The sequence below is a fragment of the Asparagus officinalis genome, chromosome 5, assembly GCF_001876935.1.
Source record: "Asparagus officinalis chromosome 5, Aspof.V1, whole genome shotgun sequence".
In the NCBI taxonomy this organism is placed as follows: Eukaryota; Viridiplantae; Streptophyta; class Magnoliopsida; order Asparagales; family Asparagaceae; genus Asparagus; species Asparagus officinalis.
Genome location: NC_033798.1, coordinates 71,474,399 through 71,486,917, shown reverse-complemented (window position 1 = coordinate 71,486,917; position 12,519 = coordinate 71,474,399). Strand labels below are relative to the sequence as shown.

General features: G+C 35.8%; 1 protein-coding gene across 1 annotated transcript in view; it reads left to right on the top strand.

Annotated features, from left to right (window-relative positions):
• LOC109843803 (chaperone protein dnaJ 10-like) overlaps positions 1,948-12,519 on the top strand; it is a 14,495-nt gene continuing 3,923 nt past the window's right edge. The window contains exons 1-5 of the mRNA XM_020412766.1: positions 1,948-2,343; positions 5,405-5,464; positions 9,902-9,984; positions 10,360-10,532; positions 11,020-11,044. Coding sequence (XP_020268355.1) covers positions 2,257-2,343; positions 5,405-5,464; positions 9,902-9,984; positions 10,360-10,532; positions 11,020-11,044 — 428 coding nt within the window. The 5' untranslated portion in view covers positions 1,948-2,256. The remainder of the gene's footprint in view (positions 2,344-5,404; positions 5,465-9,901; positions 9,985-10,359; positions 10,533-11,019; positions 11,045-12,519) is intronic.

Sequence of the window (12,519 nt, the reverse complement as noted above, 5' to 3'; positions counted from 1 at the left end):
GAGAAAAGTTCTGTGCTGCTCGCCACTCCCCGAGGCCAAGGACGGGGTCGAACCGTCATTCCAGGATTTGCAGTCCGATACATTTCCATTATGTTACCTAGCCAAACCCGCCACCTCATGTGCCAAAGTCAAACGGTTGTTCTTCCGGATCAAGGGCTTTTTCTTCCATTTCCATACATCGCACAATTTATAGATACATGATGGAATACAAAAAGACATGAAATTAATAGTCCACATACAAAGTAATGTCCACATACATTTTGTCTTTTAGATTTCCACAAAATGTCACTTAGATTTCAACAACTATCATTTATTCTTTATGATTTTCATTTCCTAATAGCTCTAATTTTTTCACAAGATTTTATGTATAAAAGTTATCTCTTTTGCCAAAACCTCATTGGGAGAAAGTTGCATAAAATTATATATATTATATATCTAATGAAAAATATTCATAATAAACCAAACGAGAAAACAGACCGAGAAAGGAAAATAAAATATAAGTAAATTAAATGAGACATTAATATTTTTAGCTTACCCTCAAATTATAGGAGACACTAAAATTTTTGATCTCATGACCTCAGATTAACCAACAAAATAGTAATTTGTGGAAAAATATGATCAACATATATTTATCATTCTTTGCTTATATCTTTGTCCTATTTTGTATTTTTTTCATTACGATATTATTTCTTGATTTGTTTACATTTTCAATAGCATAAGCGTGACCTTATAATTCTCTCTTTATATTAGGTACTACAACTGTCTTCAAAGTAAATTATGATGCCACCACTTCTATCTTACATAATTTATGATAATACAAAATAATCATTTTTTTTGAAAAGGAAGGTAGGGTAATCTAACCAGCTAAGTCCTTAACAACACTCTGTCTCAAAAACAATGGGACAGAAACAGACCAAAAACAAGAGGACAAACAGTCAACCTACTTAGCTAGGGAATGAGCAACACTATTACCAGTGTGCTTTACATAAGAAACTTTAAAGTAGCCAGTAATAATCAGACTAGCGCGAACTTCATCTGCAATAGGAGCCAAGGAAGCAAAAGGAGAAGGAGAGTCCACCAATGAAATAATTTTTAGAGAGTCAATTTCCACCGCTGAAATCCTCCAGTTCATACGCTGAACAAAGTGAATGCCTTCCAGGACAGCCAATAGTTTCGCATGATCCACAGACATAGGACCCCTGATCCCCATAGAGTAGCAACCAATCACATGTCCATGGTGATCTCGAATAACACCTCCCAAACCAATAATATCTCCTTCCAGAGGAACAACAACATCTGTGTTGAGCTTCAGCAAACCAGAAGCAGGGGGATACCAAGCAGAAGGCCATTTAGGAGAGACATCTAACTCTATCCCCTTCCTCCACAAAATATAAAATTTGAGTCACCAAGACCGAGACCTCTCTAACACTACCACCATGAGAGCGCATATTCCTTTCCCCCCATATAAACCACATGGTTGTGAAAGCCAAAACCAGAGAGTCCCCAGGGCAAACAGAGGTGAGATGGAAAAGGAAATCACCACAAGAAGTGCCTCGTAAACCATTAATCACTTCCCAAAGATCCAAGGACTCCCACACTAAACGAGCAAAGGAGCAGACGGTGAAGATACGGAGGGCGGTCTTAAAGGCAGCAGAACAAGAACAATGATAATAAAAATCAGTTGTTAAATTATCAAATCACACACATATATATGCACACTTATAAAGACAAAACTTTAATGGAAAATCTCCAGCTAAATATACTAGTTATATTTGAGAAATTAACAATGAGAATTCCTAACATTACCTTCACTGAAACTCTATAATTAACTTTTAACAGAAGTTTGTAAAAAGAAACTTTGGGCGATTGACGACCCTATAAAATCTTGCGTCTGACCCCCAGATCACGCATTTTGCAACTAAGGCCACAACTTTTCCCTTTTCATTTCACGTAAAATTTTCCACAGAAAAAGAGAAGACAATCCACGCTGTGGGGCCCAATCGGAGTTCGAGGTCAGCGAGGGACTAGAAAAGAGATTGATCGACGTAGAAAGATCAAACGCGTTCAATCCTCTTTTCTTTCCTTTTTATCTCCGTCCACCCCTCGTCGTCGCTGTCCCCCCCACAAAAAAAAAACCGACTTTTGTAAGTTCCGCCCAGAAATTTGGAGCTCAGCTCATTATCGAAGAATTTGGGAAATTGGGTGCAGATCGGAGCTGAAATCGTCGTCTGTTCGGTTCGTCGGCGATCTGATCTCATGGCGAAGGAGACAGAGTATTACGATGTCCTCGGCATCAGCCCCTCGGCTACAGAGGCTGAGATCAAGAAAGCGTACTACATCAAGGTAACTGAGATCGCTAGTTTGAATTTTTGTTTATTTGTTTATTTTTGTGTATAAATTTGCAAGGGGTTTTCGATTGAGGGGGCTAAAAGAAGAAGAAGGAAGATTTTAAGTCTTTGTATTAGAACTATGTTATTTCCTGGTTTAGATGCATTAGGTTTGTCTTAATGTTAATTAGGGGGTAGTACTGAGATTGGATTTTGGAGGATTAATTATAAGGATGAATCGCTAAAGGTCAGTTCTTGGTTCATATTCATGGTTAAACCTCAGCTTGGGAAGTGAAATTAACTTTACATAGGAATGTGACATTGTATCTTAGGAGCTCACTTATCGATGATGGATACTTTCGTAATGGGTTACTGAAACTGACGGAACTTATATTAACGATTGGTTGGGGTTATAGAGGCTGTCAGACACGCCTTGAAAAGGTCTGAACAAGTTCTCAGCCATTAATAAAGTTTGACGGGATGTTATTTTACGGGTTTTAGGATTTTTGAGGCCAGGGGATATTTAGAGTTTGAAATGGATGTCCTCCGTAATATCCACCTAATATCTTGATGCCTATAGGTGAATACCTAACCAAACAAAGTGCAGGAGTTGGATATTTTACCTGAATTTCATTATAGTCGTAAAGGCAATTATGATGATGCAATCGAGAATGAATGTGCTCTTATATGCGAGTATTTTGTTATAGATTATTTTTTACATTCAACTAAATGATGACTTTTGTGTTGGGGTTGATAATAAGAAAAGATAACTTCCATCAAGTTTGCATATCAAACCATAAAAGATAGGTTTGAATTTGGCTGATAGATGTGACTACTTTAAAAGAATCTCTGTCCTTTTCTTTTAAAGTGGATTGCATCATTCACAATTTCACATACATTTTTTTATTTTGTGAAACTGTGAGATTTATGACTTACTCTATTTAGAACCTTGCTACCAAGTTATCTTCAGTGATGTACTCACAATACTTTCCCTGTGGGTAATTATATACAATGTAAGTAATTTCTTTGGAGATCTGCTCCAAGTGATAATTCTAAAGTATTCCTATTTTGATGATTCTAAAGTATTCTTATTAATAGTTACAAATTTTCTGGGTATAAACTCTATGGAGGAGGGAAAGATGGTTGAGTTGACATCGGGTTCATGAGTTTTCTGAGCCATCTTCCTTTAACCTTGGTAGTTGGTACTGTCACATTTGCATACGAAGTGAGAATTGAAGATTCCTACGGAAATTTTAGTATTTTAAGTTATCGGAGATCTACTGGAGACAACTTTATCGTAGACGTTATTGGAATGTTCATTTTGTCAGTTAGCCCATTATGAGTCATCTCAGCATCGGAGATTCTAGTTGGTGTGTGTGGCGACTGGATATGATGAGAGCAACAGGCGGTTCAAGAGGCAAATCTATTTAGGATGGTCTCCTTGACACCGAAGGTAACAATTGTGATTGAGCCTTACTTTCTACTATCATGAATCGATGGTCTTTGTTATCATACATAGAGCATGCTCTTGAAGAGGTAATTTAGTGTGAAGTTGGAGAAAACTACCATGCGGATTACAGCGCTGCGTCATATGACATATGAAGATAATTATCTGTCATTATCTAATTACACCCACAATATTGGCTTAGGATAATGGGAATAATTACATGTGGAAGCCCTGGTCTGAACAAAGAATATTCAAGGATTACGTAGATAGATCTATTCCGAAAGAAAGGCCTCAAATCATCGCATAACTTTCATAGTAAGTGTTAAAAATTTACTGTAAGATCTCTTAATTATTTAGCTAAGGGAGTTGATTTTTAAAAGGTAAGGTCATAGGTTGTATACGTAATAGTTATAATTTACCGCATAACTCAATTCAGTGTCCTTTCTTGTTTTGATAAACAAGTATGTTAGAAGATGTCAGATCCTCCCCTAATGCTTGATTTGGAACTGCTATGTATTAATAGTGTGAAGATTTATTGCAAAACAAAGAGGCAGAAGTACATAATCAGCCCCAAATATATCACTGTAATTTGTTTGACCATTATAATGCAAAGCTTGAGCACTTGGTGGATGAAATTTGCATGAGTTGGTCTTCAAATTTCTGGTCAAGGCAACTAAGCATTATACTATTGGTTGTCAGTTGGCTGGTGATAAGACTACCCTTCTTGTCTCATGCCATTTAACATCAGATGATGAAAGTTGCTATATGGAATTGCATTCATATTAAAGATTGTAAAAATTCAACAAGTGACGGTGACATGCATAACATTCCTATAATTCTCTAGATCAGTTAAGCTTTATAGAAATTATGGAATGTAAACAGTTTCAATGTTCTAGTTTAGTTATCATTCGATGGAAAAAAAACTAACTAAAGTGCATGGGCTGTGCATATATATGAGTAACCAAGGAGATTGAGAAGAAGAAAAAAACCGAGAGAGGTTGAAGGCATAGAGGAGCTAACGATGGTTTTTTTATGGCGGCAATGAAGGTGCCTTTAGGAGGGTAACTGGGGAGACACGTAGGAATAGAAGCGGAAGGGAATAGAGAAGGATAGGGTGGTGATTCTCTCAGTTAGGCAAACAGAGTAAGAGATGGTTTCCTTGAAATGGAAAGCTGTTATTGAAGGGTTGTCATTTATTTTTTATTTACTCCATTTAATAGACAGTAGCTTTTGCCCTGATCAAATTGGCTGCAACATTTTTTGCAACTTTTTTCTACAAACTGCCAATTGGCTTTCATTTCCTAATTGTAGTTCTGCAAACCAAACATGGGAAATATAAACCCGACTACAACATTTGCTGCTGTGGCTCTAAATTCTTGTCAACCAAACAGCCCCTTATTGTAAATGTTCCTTTAGAAGTCAACTACCCTTGCTAGATCCCACCCTTTGCTTTGATTGACTAGGCTTGAGGAATTTGCATGTTTTTTTGCTTCTATTCTAGTATGTAGAACTGCTATACAAGTATCTGCATCTTTTCCATATTGATAACTGGGATGCTTTTACTTCTTTCTAAACTGTCTTGAATTTTCTACTGCTGTATTTGATATAAATTTCTCTTCACGATTTGTAGGCCAGGCAGGTCCATCCAGATAAAAATCCAAATGATCCCCTCGCAGCACATAATTTTCAGGTAAATGTCCCTTTTTAGTGGTTGTAATTATTGTTTTTGGTCATGTAGCACATGTTTCTTATTGGTCTACACAGAATAAACATTGACCATTACTTTGCCTTTGCTAACTAACTTGACCAAAATAAATAGGAAAGGTGGTAGGATACTTCTATTTTGTCAATTTTATTGTTGGTCATGTATTTCTGTGGTAAACTCGTAGTTGCGTGGAACCCGGTTTGTTCCGGTTCATGGGATGAGTATGGGAGCGTGGTATGCCACTCATTAGAAATTGCTTATGAGGGGGGAGGCTTATATGATACGCTAGGGTTCGTGGTAGGTTCACTTCTTAAATGTAGGAAGTAGAGGTTTTGCAAAAGTCAAATTCAAAACATATGCTAGTTGTATCAGTAATGATAAAAATACTTAGAGAATCATATTGTAGCATTATGCATACTTTATTTGCTTAATTTCTCACGTTCTTTTTGTTTTTTATTCTTTTAAAAAAGCGCTATTCCTTATTTTGAAAATTGTAACTAATTTGAATTCTAAATTGAGTCGCTGGAGTTGGTGAATCAGGTCATGTTCCATGTGAATTTGGGACGATTGAACCTGGGTCATGGTTCACTATAGCTTCCCACCTTCCCAATTTCTATGGGTAAAATGATGCTATTCCCCTACCTAAATACTATCACTTATTGTGTCTCAAGAATATAATGAAAGTGATGCTCTTGGCGTATTTAGTTTGACTATTCTTCTGGCGATATTGTCTATGAACATATTTTTAAATGCTTCTGGTTATGTTAGATGCTTTTTTAGAAGTAGCGTGATAAAATCTTCGGAGTCAATTATTTGTCTGTAACACAAATCATTAGACATGTTTTCTAGCTTAGCATAACTAAAATTTTAACTATGCATTTGACACACACACACACACATATAGGAAATAAATTCAAGAAAAAAGAACCATAAATATCAGCTATGGCTTAAATCTCTTTTGTGACATTTGTTAGCTCCTCATTTATCTGAAAACCCAAAATATTCTATCCAAGAACAGAATGATTATACACTCGTGCGCGTATACACAGAGACATGCTCATGGCTCATTTGTGATACATTTAGATATTAAACTTTTTTTTGAAGAAAATCAAATTCATAATACAAGAAGATTTATCTCATTTGAATGGCTTAAAAAGTATTTCTTTTATTATGGTCGTAATTTATGCATGGTTTATTTTTATATTTAGCTAGTAAATAGTGGGTATGAAAGGATATTTGAAACATAGCAAGATTTTGATATCACATAGTGAGCTATAGGGGTACTTGGACAGTCTGGATAATGCAGATATAATCTGATTTAGAATCTGTGAGTGCTGCTTGGACTTGGGAATTGTACCAGTATAAGACTAACTTCCAAGTGGTATAATCAGATTCTTTAACTGCTTGTCATATACAAGCTTGGCGCAGGATGCTTCGTAAGAAGAAAGTCGAGGAGGGAGGAGAAAATCAGAGAAGAGAAGAAAGTGGGAGTTAGAAAAGAAAAGAAAGAGACACCACGAATCAGTTCCCGTAAGAAATCAGTGGCCAAATCGAAATAATACGTGAGAATACATAGGAAATCTTTTTTTCTACTAGTACAAAATGTTCATATTTATAGCCTAAACAACAAAGTTTTAACTTTAATGAAACATCTCTTCGGTTGAATTCTAGTTATAAAGTTAGCTTAAATTTAGCTCAGAACTCTAATAGTACTACGTCCTGTCTAATTAAACTAGGTTTTTAGTAGTAAATCCAAGTATAATCTCCTAGTTTTAGCAACTTAAACATTAGTGGTATGGATAAGGAAGAATCTGATAGCTGTAGCTTCAGGAAGACATTTGATATGATTGCCACCAAACGGTTCGTGGTATTCTCTATTTTTGATGGTTGGATAAAATTCTCCTTCAATCTTATAATCTCTCTCCTAATAGCATGATAAAAGAATTTCTTTAGTTCTATTCTTCAAATTGACTAGACCATCTTTGACTTCTTCAATGATGATAACTTCACAAGGCCTTCACAAAGATTCACCACAATAACTATCTGGATATAGTCGAGAAAGGTCCTATTTGAGATTCAGACTCAACACTTTCCATATAAGATGGTATACATAAGGAAGAAAAATCTCAGATGATGTGCTTCCGCTACAATCACCGACAACATTTACTTGTACTTGGAAAAATAAAAAATAAATATATTTGGATCAGGATTCCAAGTTTCTTCCATTTAGTCAATACCATCTTCGCTTCCAATATTCTTGTTTTTTTAATTACTTTCAACTGTTTATCATTGTTCATACAAGCGATTTGGTTCCTTATACAGAAACATCAGGTGCATCAGGTGTGCTTTTTTTTGGGTGCAGAATGCAGACATGTCTTATTTATAATTCTGTTGCCACACTGTAGGTCCATGGACCATTATATTACCATCGTACTATACCCGTACTGATTCTTCCCTGGCTGTATAAACATGGTCGGTTTGATTAATTGCTTTGTCCAGCTACATGCAAACATGTCTTGAGTTTTAAGGACACAAGTTTAGTCCAAACTGCTTCTACTTCCGTGTTTGTTTATGGTGGCGGTTAAATCCTGCCTTCAGCATTTAACTAAATATGCAAAATTGAATTTTCCAACTCTTGCACAATGAAAAGGCAAGGTCCATAGTCCTGTGCATGAACTCTGCGCATATGAGGCACATGCTTTTATCCATGTATGATTGCTGGAATTGTTGTCGAGTTGTGCACCGTAATTCTCTTCTGGCCTTACAGTAACCCTGACTGCGCTTTTAGCCTATCTCTTAACATCCAATAATATGAGGCTGCAGGTTAAGGTGCAAATTTTTTCGTGACAGCAATTTCTTATGGGCTTCTACATCCAGCGTATAACATCATCAGCATTTTCCCTTAAAATAGGGTCAACCATGTCACAAGGCTTCAGGAAAGATTTGATAGTTTTATGTCTTGCTGCGACATTCAGAATATAGCCAGTGAATAAAGTTAGAATATTAGTATCCAATAAGCAAGAAAATCAATTGTGGGTATTATGTGCGCTATGCACTTATAAGGGTGTGTTTGGTTTGATGTAGTTGGAACCGATGTTGTTTGAACTACATCAAAAGTTAAGAAGTCTTGTTTGGTTTAGGTGTTGTTGCAACATCAAAACGTTGTTGCAACAGCTAAATAAGCCAAATTTGAGGGTGCTGGAACAACACTCAAATTCGAGTGTTCCAACACCATGAGTTGGAACAACTTGGTGTAAAAATATTTGTTGTTCCAACTCCTTCAAACCAGACACACCTAACACGTGCACACACTTATTTCAGAGAAGAGGGTGCTAAAATTAATTTTTAGACATTGGAATAGACTTCTGAGCTATGACTACACAAAATTAACTTTAAATTCCTTAATCTCATTGCATTTGAGGTAATGTCATTACTTCAACTTCTTATCCCTTTGACTTTGATGAACAATGCCATTTATTCTGAGGACCCAATATGAGTCAATTCATGTAATTTGTTATGTCTTGCTTCTTGGAAGGTGGCATGATAGTTATTTGTAGGTCTTCTTAATTTCTAGTTGAACGGACTATCAACCTATAGTAACACAATTACCATTTAAAAGAAAAGACAAGCTGGTTTTTTTTCCTTAACATAGAATTCAAAAGAAGTGAGAATTGTGCTATTAAAATATATGGAATATCTTTGTCAAACATTTTAAAGTTGATTTTAAAGTGTTGCCATTATATTTCTTTTCAGTTTCATGACGGCTTATGTGAATTGTGGTAATATTTGATTTGGAACTGTTACCTTTTTGCCTTGGTCCCTCAAGTTCTTCGGCGTAATGTAAACCTGAACTCACTGAGTCCGACACATTGTTTGGTTCGAACCACTACTAAATGGCTAGATATTATTACACTTGATTCCCTTGAATCAACTTATAAACTCATCCTTGCTTTGGTAAATTCCTAATGGGGGACAAATACTTACAATCACCCATCTCAACCACAGAACATTCTTGTCACGACATGACAACGGTTCATCCCAGGATCACCGTCAGATGATGTGGATGTTAGAGGTGGACTCTATGGGTTCTAGAAGTGACTTTCTATCATGCTCACACATTGCAGTACTTAGTCCCGTAGTTCCACATTTTCGACTAGCTAATTGCCCTAATATTGTTTGTCACGCCTTCAAGTCCGTTGGCTTGTTGTAAGCTCTGTGACCCACTAAGTGCAACACATTATTTGGCTCAAACCCATGCCGAAATGACTAGCTATTGTGACACTTGATTCCCATGACCCACCTTATAAACCTATCTCCATAATTTCATAAATTGCCGGTGTGTGATAACTAATGGAGTATCACACTTTTTTAAATATTTTTGATGGTATAAAGATCTTTACAACACGATGTTTTAAATTTCAGGTTTTGGGTGAGGCCTACCAAGTCCTAAGTGATCCAACACAACGTCAAGCTTATGATGCTTATGGGAAATCGGGCATTTCAACGTAAGTTTTTTTTTGGCTTCTACTTTGACATGTTACTAAAACAAAATAGAACGGCAAGGTTCTCTCTGGAAATTTTGGGATATCTTCTGTGCTAAATATGTTGCATGAGCACAAACATTCTGACACATCAAGAAACGACAGAAAGTAAAATTCTAAAGTATAAACTACCCAAATATAAGTATGTCAGTATGTGTTTTGAGACGTGTCCTACATGACAAAGGTTCATCATAAAAATGTCTGCACGACATGGGTGCCTATGCATACACAACTATAAGGCATACACAACTATAATAAGAAGTGCAGTAATGTATTTACTGACATAATTTTCATTCAGCATAGAAGCATTGAGAACATATGTTGGCTCCTCTATTGCAGAGAGGCTATCATTGACCCTGCAGCAATCTTCGCGATGCTGTTTGGTAGCGAGCTTTTTGAAGAATACATTGGTGAACTTGCAATGGCATCAATGGCCTCATTTGATGTATTTTCTGAAGGGGAACAAATTGATGCAAGAAAACTGCAAGAGAAGATGAGGGTAAGATATCTAGGTTCACTTTTAGACTTTGAAAGTTTATGAATGTACTTTTCATCTTCCTATCTTTCCCTCATCATTCACTGGTCTTCCTAAATGTATGGAATTTGAATTTATTGGTTATTGTGGTTCCATTTCTGCATCTAGGGCTAATTGTAGCAGTAAACCCCATGTTCACTGTTGGAGCCAGAATCTACTTTTATTTTCTTCCTTTGGGTTCCTTTTCGTTTTTGTGTGGGCATGTAGGAGGTTGGATGGGTAGTTTGACCTGTGTTGAACTATAACTAGATTAAAGAGATGAAATTTTGCAGCCCAGTTTAATAACGTACAAACTATTTTTTAATTTCTCTAAGACAAATAAATTTAAAATTTTGGATCTTTCACTTATATTCCTTAAGCCCTTGAAGGCTACTAAAATAGAAAAATCAAAATAAGAGGGTCATGTATGTGATATTAGTTAGTAATTTTTACGATTACAATTTTTTCTTTTAATATATAAAAAGAAAGAGATCCTAGTGAGAAATTAAAATCACAATAAAGGACAAAAGACTCTTTAAAGTATTATAAAACTAAAGGGTTTCTTGTATAGATACCCCTCAAATCACACATATTTGCGGAACTCCCCCCCCCCAACCCCCCCAACCCAACAAAAAGAAAAAAAAAGGAAAACAACAACAACAACAACAACAAATGATCAACTTTGTTTTATATGATGAGTAAAATTTTTGACTATTTTATTGATAATTTTTTACATTGCTGTTACAAATCAGCCTATTAAGCTTGGTGAGCCTATTAAGCTTGGTGATTTGTTGATTCTGGAGTTTTTTTTAACAAAGTTGATGATTTGGGCCCGGGGGTGTACTTTTACAAAGTTGATGATTTTGGATCTTTCACTTATATTCCTTAAGCCCTTGAAGGCTACTAAAATAGAAAAATCAAAATAAGAGGGTCATGGATGTGATATTAATTAGTAATTTTTACGATTACAATTTTTTCTTTTAATATATAAAAGAAAGAGATCCTAGTGAGAAATTAAAATCACAATAAAGGACAAAAGTCTCTTTAAAGTATTATAAAACTAAAGGGTTTCTTGTATAGATACCCCTCAAATCACACATATTTGCGGACCCCCCCCCCCCCAACCCCCCCAACCCAACAAAAAGAAAAAAAAAGGAAAACAACAACAACAACAACAACAAATGATCAACTTTGTTTTATATGATGAGTAAAATTTTTGACTATTTTATTGATAATTTTTTACATTGCTGTTACAAATCAGCCTATTAAGCTTGGTGAGCCTATTAAGCTTGGTGATTTGTTGATTCTGGAGTTTTTTTTAACAAAGTTGATGATTTGGGCCCGGGGGTGTACTTTTACAAATGCACATGATTTTAAGGGGTACATAGACAAAACCCCAAACTAACATGAGCGCCCAAAATTAAAATGAGCGCGATGAACTAAAAAACTCACTTAGTAAAATTTTGGGTTGGAACATAGGGACCTAGATGTATTCATCTTATTTTCCCCTCCTTTTGCATTGATGCTTTTGTTTTATTTCATCCTTCCATTGTACTGTCTCAACATCTTCTATATCTGTTATCTGCCTGGATGGTTTGTTAGGGGCTGGAGAAATCTATATGCAAGGGGATTCTAGCCTATTCAAGCTTCTTATAAGTAATATCCTTGGAGACATTTCTGTTAAATCATACTAGTATGCGCTCATCATTAGTCAATGCTCACTCCCAACTTAGGCCTCTAGAAAGCCTAGATTATCACAAAACTGGTCATCAGTAAAGTTATAAATTTAAAGGGCTAGTTGATTGTAGATGATCTCCTTCCTTCCCATTTGGTCTTTGTCCTGCTCAGTTTTTCTGCATATAGTTGTAGCAGCTCTATTTAAGTGCATAAATATCGTCTTGTCCCCCTATCCCTTCCCTATTTTAGCTCACAAATTTGCTCAGTAGGTATAAGATTTTTGTGATGTTTTTTATTTGTAATGCAAC